The sequence below is a fragment of the Notolabrus celidotus genome, chromosome 22, assembly GCF_009762535.1.
Source record: "Notolabrus celidotus isolate fNotCel1 chromosome 22, fNotCel1.pri, whole genome shotgun sequence".
NCBI classification, from domain to species: Eukaryota; Metazoa; Chordata; class Actinopteri; order Labriformes; family Labridae; genus Notolabrus; species Notolabrus celidotus.
The window spans coordinates 3,309,608-3,325,954 of record NC_048293.1 but is presented as its reverse complement, the minus strand read 5'-3'; the positions used below and the strand labels follow the sequence as shown (position 1 = coordinate 3,325,954).

General features: G+C 45.6%; 1 protein-coding gene across 1 annotated transcript in view; it reads left to right on the top strand.

Moving 5' to 3' along the window:
* syne1b (spectrin repeat containing, nuclear envelope 1b) overlaps window positions 1-16,347 on the top strand; it is a 94,738-nt gene that overhangs the window by 37,473 nt on the left and 40,918 nt on the right. The window contains exons 43-78 of the mRNA XM_034674401.1: window positions 1,446-1,628; window positions 1,828-1,929; window positions 2,091-2,294; window positions 2,469-2,676; window positions 2,990-3,102; window positions 3,201-3,406; window positions 3,490-3,639; window positions 3,796-4,087; window positions 4,183-4,355; window positions 4,481-4,790; window positions 5,040-5,204; window positions 5,292-5,648; window positions 5,764-5,900; window positions 6,279-6,456; window positions 6,630-6,812; window positions 6,912-7,055; window positions 7,561-7,716; window positions 8,041-8,205; window positions 8,301-8,473; window positions 8,555-8,708; window positions 8,923-9,066; window positions 9,245-9,409; window positions 9,512-9,829; window positions 9,994-10,149; window positions 10,273-10,443; window positions 10,535-10,861; window positions 10,967-11,119; window positions 11,376-11,543; window positions 11,663-11,839; window positions 11,961-12,107; window positions 12,204-12,329; window positions 12,489-12,665; window positions 12,837-13,102; window positions 13,444-15,604; window positions 15,742-16,079; window positions 16,172-16,316. Of these exons, the coding sequence (XP_034530292.1) occupies window positions 1,446-1,628; window positions 1,828-1,929; window positions 2,091-2,294; window positions 2,469-2,676; window positions 2,990-3,102; window positions 3,201-3,406; window positions 3,490-3,639; window positions 3,796-4,087; window positions 4,183-4,355; window positions 4,481-4,790; window positions 5,040-5,204; window positions 5,292-5,648; window positions 5,764-5,900; window positions 6,279-6,456; window positions 6,630-6,812; window positions 6,912-7,055; window positions 7,561-7,716; window positions 8,041-8,205; window positions 8,301-8,473; window positions 8,555-8,708; window positions 8,923-9,066; window positions 9,245-9,409; window positions 9,512-9,829; window positions 9,994-10,149; window positions 10,273-10,443; window positions 10,535-10,861; window positions 10,967-11,119; window positions 11,376-11,543; window positions 11,663-11,839; window positions 11,961-12,107; window positions 12,204-12,329; window positions 12,489-12,665; window positions 12,837-13,102; window positions 13,444-15,604; window positions 15,742-16,079; window positions 16,172-16,316 (8,892 nt within the window). The remainder of the gene's footprint in view (window positions 1-1,445; window positions 1,629-1,827; window positions 1,930-2,090; window positions 2,295-2,468; window positions 2,677-2,989; window positions 3,103-3,200; window positions 3,407-3,489; window positions 3,640-3,795; window positions 4,088-4,182; window positions 4,356-4,480; window positions 4,791-5,039; window positions 5,205-5,291; window positions 5,649-5,763; window positions 5,901-6,278; window positions 6,457-6,629; window positions 6,813-6,911; window positions 7,056-7,560; window positions 7,717-8,040; window positions 8,206-8,300; window positions 8,474-8,554; window positions 8,709-8,922; window positions 9,067-9,244; window positions 9,410-9,511; window positions 9,830-9,993; window positions 10,150-10,272; window positions 10,444-10,534; window positions 10,862-10,966; window positions 11,120-11,375; window positions 11,544-11,662; window positions 11,840-11,960; window positions 12,108-12,203; window positions 12,330-12,488; window positions 12,666-12,836; window positions 13,103-13,443; window positions 15,605-15,741; window positions 16,080-16,171; window positions 16,317-16,347) is intronic.

The window sequence follows — 16,347 nt, the reverse complement described above, 5'->3', positions numbered from 1 at the left end:
GTCATAATGAGTTGATTAAAAAAGACCTGGATGTGTTTTTGTAGACACCAGGGCTACGCAGCATATAAAGACTACAGAAAACACATCTGCCTACTACAAATAGTTTTGTCTTGTGAGGTAAGGGATAGAGTTTTGCAGGATACACTAAGGAAAATTGAAGTCTTTAACCTAACGCAGTTCAAATCAGAAAAATAACTTAAAGGCGACATATCACGCTTTTTTCATCAATATATATTGGTCTAAGAGGTCCCCAAAACATGTATTTAAAGTTTATGCTCAAAAAAACACTTTGAAATCAGATTTTGGCATCCCTGAAAAACCCTCTTCTTCAGTCCTCCTCAGAACACTCTGTTTTCTCTCTGACCACGCCCCCTCAGGAAGTGGGTGTGGCCTCGGCTCTCCAGCACGTTGATCTAATGTTTACATGTTGGCTGAATATACACGGCTGCTCAGAGATCACGTTACTTCAACCCTCTGAATCTGATCCAGAATCTGATCCTGATGGAGAGACGCCTGTAGCAGGACCTTTCTGAAGGATTGGTCTCAGATTTAGTGTTTCTTGTTGTTTTATTTATCAGTATGTCGACGTGTGTCTTGGTACACAGCTACCAACATGTAGCTATGTGGCTATGCTAACTAGCGCTAGCACTTATCCATGATAAATAAAAATCATCCACTAGATCTTCAAATCTGCAGACGTGGGGAGTAAAACCGACCTCTGCCAGAAATGCAGCAGGACCTTTTCTGAAGGATTGGTCACAGATTTAGTGTTTCTTGTTTTATTTGTCATTATGTAGACGTGTGTCTTGGTACACAGCTACAGCTACGACATGTAGCTATTTAGCTATGCTAACTAGCGCTAGCACTTATCCATGGTAAATAAAAATCATCCACTAGATCTTCAAATCTGCAGATGTGGGGAGTAAAACCGACCTTTGTGTTTATTAAGACAGCCTACAACTAGCATGCCTCCCTCCTAAGCTCCTTGTTAGCACACATGTGTGCAGGTAATGAAAAACGGAGGGGGGATTCAGTATTATTTTATACAGTCTATGGGCTGAACAAGCTCTGAGCTCTGACTCCGTGACAGACCGGATATTGTTGTTACGTAACAAAAACACTGAAGTCTGAAACGGCTCGTTTCACACACATTTACAGAAAGGTGGAGAAATCAGAACAGGGGCAGAATGGATTTTTTTCATTCTCGGGGGGTTTGTAGACATGCCAGAGACACATATTTCAGGTAGAGAACCATTAAAAAGTCAATTTTGCATGATATGTCACCTTTAAATGCTAACTGCATTTTTTTTTTCCAGAAGTGAACATAACTGCAGAACAGAGCTTTGTAATCTATATTATGTTGCATAAAAAGGACAGCACACAATGAAACAAATGCCACACATCCTAAGGAGAGTAAAGAATTTGTTCTTTATTCCACATCTCAGGTTTCTGAGAAGATAGATGACAACATTGATCGCCTGAACAAGAGTTTGGCTCTGTGGGACGATGTGCGTAAAATCAGCGAGGACACTGAGAGCTGGACGAGCAGCTGTGTGATGGAGCTCAATGAGAGCCTGAACAACCTCAATGACAGTCACAAAGTGTTTGCGAGGCTCTCCAAGCTGCAGGTGAGATCATGATATCGTAGAGATGCCTTGTTTTACCTGATTTGATGCTGTGTTAGTGTGTTTTTTTTACACAACCCAAAATGCATTTTAGATCATTATTGTGTGGTCAGAAATATATGCAGCTTTTGCAATCACTACCCAACAAAAAGGTAACCCAAAAAACATTCAAACACATGTTTCTCCTTTCATGCATTCACAGGCGGAGATGTGTGAGAAGGAGCAGAAACTTGAAACCCTGCAGAACAAAATAGTGGAGCTGAAAAGGTGCAGTCAAAGTGAAGAGACTCCTGCTAAATTACAGGTGACAAAGAATTACAGTTACATTTTTCTGAATTGTTATACAATATTTATGAAGTCATACTACTTTTGCATTCATTTATAGAAATATGAAGCCTTACTTTATAGACTAAGTAGATCCCTCTTCTCTATATACATGTTTGTCATCCATATCTTGTACATCAGGTGCTGGACAATGACCTCCGTAAAAAGATCAGCACTGTTCAGAAGCTACACGAGCAGGCCAGAGGAAACCTCATGGACTTCACTTCCCAAAGGAAACAGCTGGAGGACTACATCTCACAGATGTCTGCATGGCTGAAAAGCATGGAGGATTCCCTTGTTTCATCTCCCACTGGATCAGATCCAGAAGACATCTGCAGAGTGAAGGTGCATCCTCCATAATAATAATAATAATAACACAGTGGAGTACAGCTCTTGATTGAATCTGACTGAAATGTTCCTCTGCAAACTTAAAAGATCACCTTTCACTGCTTATAAAAGATGGAGAAAGATTTAAGAAAGCTACAAATTCTAATCTACCTTGTTGATCACATTTTGAAGGACCTCCAGAAAGAGCTGCAGAATCAGCAGGGGAGTATCGACAGCACCAGAGAGAGCCTCAACACCCTGTGTCGAAAATATCCCTCTGAAGAGCTGGCTGGTTTGGGATCCGCTCTGACCGACCTCATCAAAACCTACGAGTCTGTGAACCAGCTCTCTGCTAGGACGCTGTTGTCCTTACAAAACTGTCTTCAGCAGCAGTTCAATGGTGAGAAACATCAATAAAATAAACTAAATAAAATGTGTGATCTCACTAAATGAAAGCTAACATGCAACATGAATGTTGTACAAAGGTTCTGATGTGTTTCGTACATGAATTCTATGCTTCATCAAACTATTGCACGACCTGCTTTTTCCGTGGTCAGACACAGATGCTGCTACTTTCTATGATGTTTGATTTAAAAGGAAAGCCTCATAAGGAGACAACTGAGGGTGCATTAAATCAACAACTTGATTCTGTCACACTGGATTCACTTAAAATCTACTCTTCATATTGATTTGCTGTCCGCCTGTCTCTTCAGATCTGGTTCAGGAGTTTCATCGTTGGCTTTCAGAGCAGAGGGAGATTGTGAAGGAATGCTCCGACCGATCCGGAGACACGCAGATTGTTGAACGCAAGCTACAGAAACTGAAGGTAAAACTGACTCTGGGATGGCTAAGAGTGTAGAGTGTTTTCAATGTGGTCTTCTCTTAAAATGGCCAGGAGATACAAGTTCAATGCTTATCATTCAGGGTGCCATGGATCGTGTGGAGGAGGGCGAGGTACGCCTCACTCAAGTCTGTGAGGAAGGAGAGAAGCTTCTCCTCCATCTCCCCAAAGCCAGTGCAGGGCAGGTCCAGCAGCACCTCTCCTCCATCCAGCAGGATTGGGACAGCTTTGTGGAGCAGTGCAGACAGAACCAACAGATCCTAGAGGACAGTGCATCTCTCATGAAGGGGTAACTGACTGACTCAACAACACTCCTGTAAAGCTCTTGGTAAACTAATGAATTATTAACATTGGTTGTTGAATTCCTTGCAGCTTTGAGGGACGCCTCAAGAAGCTGAGGTGGTGGTTGGAGCACATGGAGAAGAGGTTGACCACAGATCTGCTGGAAACTAAGCAACGCGGCCCTGAAAAGGCGGTGCTGGAGCATGTGGAGGAATATCAGCAGGAAGTGCTCAAAGAAAGGTGCTGGATCTGATTCAAGGCTGTGTGTTTTCTAAGAAAGAAGATGTGATTTCATTGTCTCAGAATGTCCCCCAACAGATGTATAATAATTCTCTCTAATGAAGCATCAAAGCAGTCTTTGAAGCTTGTTTACACATTGAACTACTTTCCATGCAGGGATTCGTTTGAGCGCTTAGGCCAGGAGGGACAGGCGCTGAACGAAGGTGGGCGAGGAGACGGCAGTGAGACAAGAGTGTCCGCTCAGCTGCAGTCACAGCACCAGGCCTTACTGAGGCGTGTGAGGGAGAGGCTGCGCAGCTGCCAGCTCACTTTACAGGAGCAGCAAGCCTTTGAAGATACACTGCAGGCTACATGGGGCTGGCTTAACGGAGTCCAGGAGCGCCTGGCTTCACTCAACAGCACAGTTGGAAATAAGGAGACTTTGGAGAAAAGACTTGGCCTTGTACAGGTCAGTGAACGACTTCATCTGTAAAAACCTGGGACAGAAATTATCTTACAGTTGCCAATGATTCTGTCTTGCTGTTTTTTTTTTTATAAATGCAGGATATCCTACTAATGAAGGGTGAAGGAGAAGTGAAGCTCAACATGACTGTAGGAAAAGGAGAACAGGTGCTAAAACACAACAGAATAGAGGGACAGGAGGCCATTTGTTCACAGCTACAGAACCTGAAAGATGCCTGGGCCAATATGTTGATGACTTCCATGAGCTGCCACAGGTAGGAAGAGTGTTATTATCTACAAACAGCTAACAGTCACACAGGAGAGCATTCATTGACACAATAGTTCATGATGGAGGTTATAGGCAGTGGTGCTTATATGATGTTGTTGTTATTGTTCCTAGTCGTCTGGAGTGGACGGTGGCTCAGTGGACGAGCTTTCAGGAAAGCAAAAGCCAACTGCAGCAGTGGATGGAGTCGGTGGAGCAGGAGGTGGGGATGACTCTTCCTCAGCAGCCCGGCCGCAAAGAGAAGTCAGCTCTTCTAGAGCGCCTCAGGGCCATCCAGGCTGATGTGGACGCCCATGCTGCAGCACTGTCGCGCCTTACAGACAAAGCAGTGGAGATGCATGAAAAAACTGGGGACCAGACCTTTGGACCGGAGTCCAGGGCAGAGCTCAACGCACACTTCGCTGATATCTCAGCTGTTGTCAAGGTAATCTAATTACAGGCACAGATGAAGTAGATCCTAAAAATAAATGCTGAAACTGTTACTTAAAGAAATCAAGGCTAGTCAAAAAGATTTTACATCTGTGAAAAACTTTGATGTTGAAAAGTGACTTTCCTTACAAACTACCGTTACATGGGATTCAGCTAAATTATTTGCAACTATTATCTGACAAACTTAGTCAGTGCCTCATTTGTACCTAGTATTTGGTGTTTACCTTGTCGTTTTCTTTTGCAGGGCAAAGTGCAGTCAATGCAAAGCATTGTGTCTGAACATGAGCAGTACTTGGATGCTCTGAGAGACTTCAATGACTGGCTGATTTCTGCAAAAGAGGAACTCCAGCGCTGGTCAGATCTGTCTGGAGACTCTGGTTCCATTAAAAGAAAGCTGTCCAGAGTGCAGGTAAGGGTTTTAACTGTTGTGCAAAAAAATCAGCACACTGGCTCAGTCCAGCCAAGAGATGTAAATAATGCATTTAACCTTTTCCAGGAGTTGCTGGACTCTAAGCAGCGGGGCAGAGAGAGGCTGAACCGGGTTCAAAGGTGCGGCGCAGTCGCGAGGGATCACACTGGCTCAGGAGGCTATGAGGCCATGGAGCGAGAAGAAGCAGCCCTGGTGTCTTCATGGGAACAGTGGGAACGCGGAGCGCTGCAGACGAGGGCTAGTCTGGAGACGGCCCTCTCTCAGATAGCCAGCTCCGAACAAGAGTTCAATAGCCGTTCACAACAGCTGGAGCAGGACCTGCGGGACTTCAACCGTCAGCTGAAGGACTGCCGTCTGCGGCTGGCTCAAGCAGAGGGAAAGAACGAAGGAGAGGAGGCTGTGAAAGGCTGGCAGATAGCAAAGGTACATCACTGCTTAGCTTAGCACCAATAACAAACCAGTAATGCAATGTGAAATGCTAATGTGTAGGGATTTCTAAGGCTGCTCATCAATGATGAACAATTTGTTGTCCTCACAGGAAACTTTGGAAGAACTTGTGAAAGCCGAGCCGATGTCTGACAGTCTGAAGACTCAACTCAATGATCTGTGCCGATTCTCCAGAGACATGGGCACCCAGTCTGAGAGAGTGTCTGCTCTTATTAAGGAGTACAACAGGTGAGAAAGTCGGACATGTGATCAAAAACAGCCTCTGTAATTAGGGGGAAGTGTTGTAAATCAAGCATTTGAATGCAGTTTCATTAATTTAGATACTTTATACAGAAGTACTCAGTACTGGACAGTATTATTATGCATTGCATTATATTTTTTAATAATAAGAGGAGAACATTAATTAATAAACACTATAATACCATTTTAATTCACACCTCAAATTACAGCTGACTTCTACGTTACACTATCAGTAAGCTGTAAACTTACCTCCATGAGGGATATATGTGTCACAAAACTTTGGTTAGGAACTAACAAGAACCAGCTGAATAATCTGCAGAGATATAACCAGATTTTATTTTATCTTTTCTCTTAATTTTTTTTTAGTCTGAGTCTTCAAGCATCCAGGGAGTGCCTGAGCAAGGAGAAGCTGCTGGAGCAAGGGTTTCGCTCAGCCTTCAGAGAGTTCCAGCAGTGGTTGGTCAATGCTAAGATCAACACAGCCAAGTGCTTTGACGTTCCTCAGAACCTGAGTGAGGCCTCATCGAGCCTGCAGAAGATTCAGGTACAGCACTCAGTGTCGCAGCATCTAGACCTCTAATGGCTGCTACAGTTTCATGTTTTATTACCTCTGAGGGAACCAACACAGTTTTGATTTAATTTTGTAGCAAGTGTTTATTTGTTTTATTTTCATGGTGTTGCTACCTTCTTGAGGCACTTCTTATCTTCTTTCCTCAGGAGTTTCTCAGTGACAGAGAGCTCGGCCAGTCAAAGCTCAATGCTGTAGTTGTGAACGGTGAGCTTGTCTCCACTGTCGCAGCTAAAGACAAAGTGGATGCAGTAAGGACTAAAATGAACACAGCCAAGGAGGACTGGAAAAATATCATGACCAACCTGCACAACAGAGAGGCCAACCTTCAAGTAAGTCCTTTCTCATCCATCTGTAAAAACATCTATTTGGATATTTAAAGTCGAGGAAACATCTCAACTATCTCTTTGTCTCACCTGTGTGTGTGTTAGAACCTTTCATCTCAGATGAAAGATTTCGAGGCGAGTGCTGAGCCTCTGCAGGAGTGTCTGAACGCCACCGAGCTGGCTGTACAGGAGAGCAGCACGAGGCTTCATGATCTCACAGCCAAAAAGCAAGAGCTTCACAAGTTACAGGTAATAAAATCCACTGAGCTTGGAACAACACCATCCACCCCTCCATGCCCAGGACCACTCATGTTCAAAGGCAACAACCACTCAGTGCTTCAGAACCAACCTGACTAGTCCTCACAGAAACTCATCTTCTCAGCTCTGTAACTGTGTTTGTGCTTCACTGTTATCCTTTAAAAGAACTGACGACAGCTAAAGCTTACTTCTGAACTACTGCCATCTCTCTGCTTCTCTTTGCTGCTCTCACATGTCCTCTTAACTGTGTAATATAGAATAATACTTGCTATAAGTGTCTCGTCATTGTTTAAAACTGTCTACCAGCTATTTCCAGAGGCTTTCATTGCACATCATTACCAACAAGAGCTTTGCAGTAACACCAGCCAAATGTTTCATTCTCTCTTTTTGCCATGTTGTCATCTCTAACCCCTCAGTCTCTGTGTCTGAGTTTAACTGTCTGAAATCTGTGTGTCAGCTTGCATGCGTCTTTGATAACCTGCTTGTGCTCTTCCAGTCTGTGCTTGAGGAGTTAGCCTCTCACGAGATTCAGCTGAACAAGCTGAAAGAGAAGGCCCAGCTGCTGTGGGATGAACACGCGGCCGGCAAGGGTTTTGTGCACCGCGTCTCGCAGCTCTCTGCTCAGTACCTAGCTTTAACCAACCTGACCAAGGTACAGTAATGCCTCCCAACCTGCCTATGCACCGGGGCTTTTCTAGGGGTAGAGCTTGAGAGGAAGCAGCGGCACTAGACTGGATCGAGCTCTGACTTAATATGTTACAGATTATAAACAGTGAAGGTACTAACTTACCATGATTAAACACTAACTTCTTTCTGTTTTTACTGTAAGTCTCACAAAGACATTGACACATAAATCAGATTCCTTTTTTTTTCTACTAAATCTTTGCAAATGCAAACGTAGTTGAGCCTTCTGTGGATTCAGTTTCTGAAACCTCTTGTGGTAAAGTTTGTTGTGCCTTGCTTTGCCGTTCTGCAGGAGAAGGCATCCCGGATTGATCGCATAGCTACCGAGCACCAGCTTTTCTCACAAGGGCTGAAGGAGCTGCAAAACTGGGTGGCTGACACTAGCCACATGCTGCAAACTTACTGTGTCCCCACTGCAGACAAAAATGTTCTCGACAGTCGGATGATCAAATTGGAGGTAGATCAAGTCACCTCCAGCTTTCAGAATTAGATTTAGCACCTTGAGCACTCAGGAATGAAATAAACACCATTTACTGATTTGTTTCGCTCCAGGCTTTGCTGACTGCTCGGCAGGAGAAAGAGATCCAGCTGAAGATGCTGATCACAAGAGGAGAGTCAGTTCAGAGGAATACCTCAGCTGAGGGAGTGCCGGCAGTCCAAAAGCAAATACAGGATTTAAAAGATTCATGGGATGCCCTGCTCTCTGCCTCGATCCAATGCAAAAGGTCAGTTCTCTAGCAGAAGTAACAACAAGTGACAATTGCTGCATGATCCTCTGACTTTGCTTTGCTCTGTAACTTCAACAGTCAACTGGAAGGTTCCCTGTCTCAGTGGACCAGCTACCAGGAAGATGTTCACCAGTTTGTGGCGTGGGTGGAGCGTGTGGAAGAGAGTCTTGACCCCACTGACAAACAGTGCCCAGAGATGAGGGACAAAACTGCTAACCTGAGCAAAACCAAGGTACTGCACTCTCACCATACTCTTCCCAAATAAGACATATAAATGATTTATTTATTAGTAAACAGACTCACACATACACAGCACTTTGGATTTCAAACATTAGCTTCTAAAAGTGATAATCAATGAGTTACTGAGGGCTATTAAGCTGCAGCGGAAGTAAACATCAGAGGTATCACAGTTTATTGATGGTATTACTTCTCCACTCTATTTTTAGCTGCTGTATGAGGAAGTGCTGAGCCACAGCAGCCTGCTGGAAACCATCACTGCAAAGAGTGTCAGCATCACGGAGAACTATGTCACTCAACTGGAGCTTCAAGAACTGCAAGAGCGCTACAACACGATGAAAGACAATGCCATGGTAATGAAAGCAAAATGTGCAAAACTTAGCCCCAAAGCTGTTTGATACAGTTTTTAACACAAATTGAAATAAGTGGGATAATTCGCTCTAACGAATGAAAACAACTCGTATCCAGTTTGTGGTAAAAAGCTAGAACAGGCTCTGACATCATGGCTTGTTGTTTGCATTGGGTCCATAGAGGGCAGTAGCGAATGCAGAGGAGCTGGTGAAAGCCCACCATGAGTATCAGCGGGGCCTCCATGCATTCGAGGACTGGCTGGAACAAGAACAAGAGAAGCTTGGCTGCTACACACAACTGGAGGGGGATGTGGATATGCTGGAGGAGACTCTGCAAAAGCTGCAGGTTATAAAACCACAGAGGGAAAATGTTGTAAATAAACAGATGTTAAAATGCTTCAACTACTCCTGCTGATATGTAATAAAGTTTACCTTGTTGTAACTACAGGAAATGCAGCTGCACTGTACAGAAGGCCAGGCTTTGCTCAACACCCTGCTGGTCAGTCGAGAACTGGTCATCCCCTGGGGCCTGCCTCAGATCGAAGACAGAGCGTTGGAGACCCTGCAGCAGGAGTGGAGGATGTATCAGGCACGACTGGCCGAAACGCGGTCTCAGCTCAACAGTGCTCTGGCAAAACTCCGGCAGATGGAGCAAAAGTTTCAGCGGCTTGACAGCTGGCTAAAGGGCATGGAGACCAAAGCACAACTACGTAGCCACCGGCGGTCTGACCGCACCACTAAAGATGCCCAGCTCCAGCTGATAAAGGTTAGCTTCACACACATAGAAGCTGTGCACATGAGAATACTGTTCAATGGGGCTGGATTTTATCACTAGAATCACTTCAGCCACACTTTTATTTTCAGACTGATGAACATTTTGGGGTTTTATAACATTTCTTCATTCATCTCTAATGCTGCTTGTCTGATCAGAGCTGGCAGGAAGAAGTGCTGGTCTATCAGGAGGAGATGGAGGGCCTCAGTGTCCTGGCTCAGCAGGTTCTGGATGAGACTCACATCAGCAGCCAGATCAGCAGCAAAGCCACCAAGATCACAGCCCGCTACCACGTCCTCCTTCTGCAATTACTGGTAACGTCTCACTGAACACAAAACACAATGTCTGTATATTTACAGAGCATTAGAAAGATGTCATCAGCTCAGCTTCCCTGTGCGTTCTTCTCCATAATGTGTTTCTCTTCCTTTATAATGCAGGAGACAATCAAACAGCTCCAGGAGGAGGTGTCTTGCATTGAAGAGGCACAATGTGTCTTTAGCACTTTCTCAGACTGGCTCAACACAGCTCAGAATAACTTTAGCACGGTGGCTATCACTGTTGATGCTGTGGACCGCTATGCTATGGAGAGGAAGATGAAGAAACTAGAGGTATATTTTCTAACCTGGACCACACACTCCTTGTTTATTTTAATGTGTGCTTTGTGGAAAACTAAATAACATTATCTTGTGTTCCTTTCAGGCTCTTCAGTCTGACATGGAGCAGGGTCACACTTACCTGAAGACGATGAGGGAGAAGACGGAGCGAGCCATGGCGTTCCTTGAGGAGCCGGAGGAAGAGAAGCTGAAGGAGGAGGTGGACGCCCGCCTCACTCATCTAAAGGAGCTGATGGAAGCTCTGCGCACGGAGCACAGCTCCCTTGAGAAATGTATCTCACTCTCTAAAGACTTTATGGACAAATACAAAGGCCAGGCGCAGTGGGTGAAGGAGACCAAGAACCTTTTAGCGTCCAATGTGGAACCTAAAGCTGAACTCTACCAGAAGAAGGCTCAGCTAGCAAAGTACAAGGTAACTTAACAGTTAATCTATTTCTCTCTTTGAAACCAAATGAAAATAGAGCAAGAACACTAATTGATGCTATTTGCAATGTTGTGTTTGTTTTCATGTGTGCAGACCATCCAGCAGACAGTGCAGTCTCATGAGTCAGCAGTGAAGTCTGTCTTTGAGAAAGGAGAGGCCCTGCTGGACATCGTACATGATGCCACTATAAGTGAAAACATGAAAAAGCTGCAGGCTGACTACCAAGACCTCTGCTTAGCTGCAAAGGTATGGATTCAATGCAACTGTTTGTGCTGAGGGGGGGATTTAGTGAAGCAGAGCCACACTGGAGGTCTTCTGGGGAAGCTGAAATAATGATAAAATACAATGGATTGAATTTAGAGAGTAAATGTTTCTTACGTGTTGTATGAGGACAGAAGGAACATAATGAAACAGACTAAACCCAGTGAATAATTCTCTTATTGAATCATTACTTGTCATACAGCTTCATGAGGTCTGATAGAGGATGCATGTTCTGTTACAGACGCAGGTTCAGAACCTCATGGAGTGGGTGAAGGAGCACGAGATTTACAACAGTGAACTGCAAGAAGCGGAGAAGTGGCTCCTACAGATGTCCAGTCGCTTCGTCACCTCTGACTCCATGCAGACCAGCGGCATGGAGATGGCCACTCAGCAACTTGCCCGACACAAGGTGACCCAACTAACCTAACTCAGGGTTATTACAGTGGTGTTATTTTTAACTTTAAAATACGTTTGGTTAGCGTTGAATGTCTCACTTTTGTATTTTGAAACTCGATTGTTCTTTTTCAGGCAATAATGGAGGAGATAGCCAGCTTTGAGGAGCGTCTCACCAGCTTGAAACAGAAAGGAGAAGACCTTGTGGCGAGCTGTACGGACCAAGTTCAGGCAAAGATTAGCCAACAAGTCCAGGCCCACCAACAGGGAACCAGAGACAGTTACTCTGCCATCTGCAGCACTGCCCAACGTGTGAGTCATTCAGGGAAACAACCATAGATCTGTTTTCATATTACTTCATTTAACCAGGAAATCTCTACATGTTCTCTAATGTTGAGTAAAGTTGAAGTTCTTAACCCGCCTTGTTCCACAGGTGTACCAGAGTCTGGACCGGGAGCTGCAGAAGCATGTGAACCATCAGGACACTCTGCAGCAGTGTCAGACCTGGCTCTGCACGGTTCAGGAGGAGCTTCAGCTCAATGAGCAGGGACCAACCGGTCTGCAGGAAGCACTGAAGCAGGTTACTGACACAAATTTACCAACTCCTGGAATTTAATTATGGCAGCACGTTGTGTTTTTTCTTTATTTATGTGGCTGATTACTTTTGCGCACCCAGGTGAAGCACTACAGGGCCCTTCAGGAGCAGGCCAGCACTTACCTGGACCTGGTGTGTTCTGTGTGTGACCTGTCCGATGATGCTGTGAGAGTGGCAGCTGCTGAGGTCCAGCAGGTCAAACTCACGGTCAGTAATTGCTGCTAGGTTATAAGACACACGATAACCACTACATATTACCCTTTGATATTCACTCACCAGTCAGGCAATAATAAATAAGCATGCAGTGCTTAAAAATCAACATCATACGAAGGCTCACAGCAGGAGGGTGTGAATGTGTTTCTGTAGATAGAGGAAAGGATGTCGAGCGCACATGAACTGTCAGAGGGCTGGAGGGAGATCAAGGACCAGAAGCAAGATCTGACCAGCCTGTTTCAGGACATGGAGCAGCAGCTCCTCAGCTTCTCCAGAAGGCCTGCAGAGTTGGAGACTAAGATCGTTCAAAATATGCTGTCACAAGCCAAGGTAGGGAACCGTATCATGACAGCAATCATGTGCAGTGAGTCAAACAGGATTCTGTTGGCTATTAGATTATCGTTATCTAATCCAAAGAATTTCTGGGATTTCAATTAAAGAGATCAGCTCACTGCTTGAATGTATTTTGGGTAACTATCCAGTGTCTTCTTTGTCACGCAGGAATGCAGCCAGCAACTGCAGTCAAAACAAAGTATCCTGACCAAGATGACGGAGACTGTGAGCAGACTGACTGGCGGCCAGGACTCTCCCGAACACGCCGAGCTCGATCGTCTGAGCCATTCCTGGCTCGAGCTCTGTCACCAGGCCAGCAAGCTGCAGAGCCAGAGAGAGGAGGATCTGCAGAGGTCCAAAGAATACCATGAATGCATCACTGCAGTGGAGGCGCTGTTTGAGCAGGTGTCCAAAGAGTGGGACAATCTGGCCAGGTGTGTTTTCACATCAAGTGTTAATACTATTCCTCATGTACTGCTGTGCTTCTAATGTCAGGAACAAAGCCAAATAAGCTTTGTTTTAGGCTGCAAGGCTTCAGTTTATTCTACATGTTATAAGGATTAATGGTAGAGGACTGTTTAATTAAAAAGACAACAACATTTGTTAGTCATTGAATATATCTGATCTTAGTGATATCATTGAGTTCATATTTGGAGCTTATTTTTGATATTATTCTAATAAAATGTTTCCAGTTCTTTACATTAAAACATATAAATCAGAATCTTTACATTGTTATATTTCAAACACTAAGCACTTCTTTTCTTTTGCCTCACAGAACGGATGCTGAAAGTTCATCCCAGCATTTGGAGGCTCTACGGAGGCTTGCCGTGACTCTGGATGAACAAAAAGGAACTCTTGAAGACCTCAAAGACCAGAAACAAAAAGTCATCCAACATTTAAATCTGGACGATAAGGAGTTGGTGAAGGAGCAGATCAGCCACTTTGAGCAGCGCTGGTCCCAGATGCAAAATCTCATTGAGAGGAAAATCCAGGACTCAGTGGTGACCCTGGAAGATATGGGTCAGGTAGAAGCCCGTCTCAGAGAGGCTCGGGACTGGGCTGAGGAACAGCAGCCTGCCCTGTCCGAGGCAATGAAAATGAGTCCTCCTCCAGAGCTGGCTCAGAGTTTCCTGTTTGACCACCTGAGTATCTGCAGTGAGCTGGAGGCCAAGCAGCTCCTGCTGGCTCAGGCCATGGCGGACGCTGACAGGGTGCTGGCCCGCCTGGGTCTCAGTGAACGACAACGTCTGCAGCAGCTCATCGTTGACACTCAGTCCGAGGTTGAGTCTTTGAGTGAAAAGGTCGTGCAGCGCAGGAAACATCTCAGCAAGGCCTTCACAGAGAGAACGCAGTTCCTGATGGCTGTGGGCCAGTCTATTTCCTGGGTGCAGCAGAATGAGAAGAAGGCCCAGGCAGAGGAGTACATTGCTTTATTACCTGATGATCTGGCCAAGCAAGTCAGAACTTGTAGGAATATCCAAAGCAGTCTGAAAGCATATCAGAGCGAGCTGACCTCCCTGTGGTCTCAGGGGAGGGACCTGATGAGGGACGCCAGTGAGGAGGAGAGGAACGAGATCCTCACCAAGCTGCAGGAGTTACAGAACATCTTTGATAAAACATTACACAGATGTGGGCAGAAGCTGCAGGAGCTTGAAAAGGTCCTTGTTTCCAGGAAATACTTCAAGACTGATCTGGAGAAAATCTGTCTATGGATAAAACAAGCTGATATCGTCACCTTCCCTGAAATCAATCTGATGGTTGGAGATGCTGAATTGGAAGCTCAGCTGCTGAAGTATCAACACATTGTTGAGCAGGCAATTGAATATGAGAATCTTCTTCTGATTGTCCAAAGAGCCGGACAGGAAATACTGCCCAGCCTGAATGAAGTTGACCACTGCTATCTGGATGAAAAACTCAACACCCTGCCTCAGCAGTATAACAGCATACTAGCACTGGCCAAAGAGAAGCAGGAGAAAATCCAGCAGGCTATCCTTACCAGGAATGAGTACACCTCTTTCATAGATGTCACCCATAAAGCTCTGCAAGAGCTTGACGACCAGTTCAATAGCCTGGGCACTCATCCCGTGGGGCTGCAGACAGAAGAGGTTCTTAGGTTGCAGAGTGATTACAAAGCGATCCAGGCCGACCTGAGCAGCCTGGGCCTAGCTGTGAGTGAACTGAACCAGAAGAAAGAGGGATTTCGTAGCACTGGTCAGCCATGGCGGCCAGAGGAAATGACCCAGCTGGTGAGTCTGTACAACAGTCTGAAGAGGTTGATTGAACAGAAAGTGGAGCATCTGGATGAAACTTTGGAGTCATTTGAGGACCACAAGGCGATGGCTATGCAGGTTGACTTCGAGCTAAAGGCCACAAAAGAGCAGCTTGTCAAAGTGAATGCAGAGACGCAGTCAGCTGAGGAGAGACTCAAGAACTATCACGCTCTGGCAGGAAGTCTCCAGAGTGCCAACTCTCACCTGTCACGGCTCATGGAGCAGATGGACACTCTCGCACCTCGCGTGGAACAGGCGGCCCAGGATGCCTCCAAGGAGCAGGTGGTTCTGTGGCAGGAGGAGCTGCGGTCTCTACAGGCCGCAGTGGGGGATCTGATAGAAGAGTGTGAGGACAGGTTTGTCCAAAGTAAAGACTTTGAGACGGAGATGAAACGGACTCTGGACTGGCTGCAGCAGGTCAGAGATGAGCTGGGCTATGCTGTGATTGTGGATGTGAGGGTGGAGAAGGTGCAGGAGGGGATCAGAAAGCAGCAAATCATGCAGGAGGAAGTGCAGTCCAGACTGAGAATAGTGGCTGCTCTCAGCAGCAGAGAGAAGCAGAAGTACACCAGCGCAAATGAGCTTGTTCCTGCCCATGTAGATACAAGCCTGGAGGAAATGGCAAAGCTGCAGGCAGACGTTCAGAAAGCCCTGAGCTCCAAACAGGTGAGACAATATTACATCCATCATTTTATAAAGCTAGCAATCATACTTCAATTTCAGTCAAATTTAAGGATGTCATTGTGTCATGCTCTAAAAATTAGGTTTTTGATGATTAATGTCCTCACTGCTTTTGTGTTTAGATCACTCTGGAGGAAGCTCTAGTGTTGTGCCAGAAGTACCACTTCAGGATGCAGTCGGCCTGTGAATGGCTGGAGGATGCCGTGTCCTTCCTGCAGCAGGCGAGCCTGGGTGTGGACGTGGAGAACTATGAAGAATGTCTCAGGCAGCAGGCGGACATCATGTCCACAGAGCAAGAGTTCCTCATCCACCTGGAGGAGCTGCAGGCCCTGCTGCCCTCGCTGGAGAACCTGGTCAACCCCGGTGCTAAAGATCAGCTCCGTGTGAGTGTGGAGTCGGCAAAACAGAGAGGCGGGGAGGTTAGAGATCAGCTCCAGTGTCACCACGACGTCCTTCACAGGTAATACAAACACAGCGTGATGACATACAGTACTTGTTACTAATGTTGCTGGTGAGGTCAACTAATCCCTTAAAATACTTTGTTGTTCTTAGCTGTGTGGATCAGTGGAAGACATACCAGGAGGCAAGGCAGACTGTCATTGAGCTCATGAATGAGGCTGAAAAGAAGCTGACTGAATTTTCCACTGCGAAGGCGGGAACAGGCCAAGAGGCTGAGGATAAGCTTTGCAGTCATCGGGTATGAGAGGCCAAAACAAAGTCTACTTACA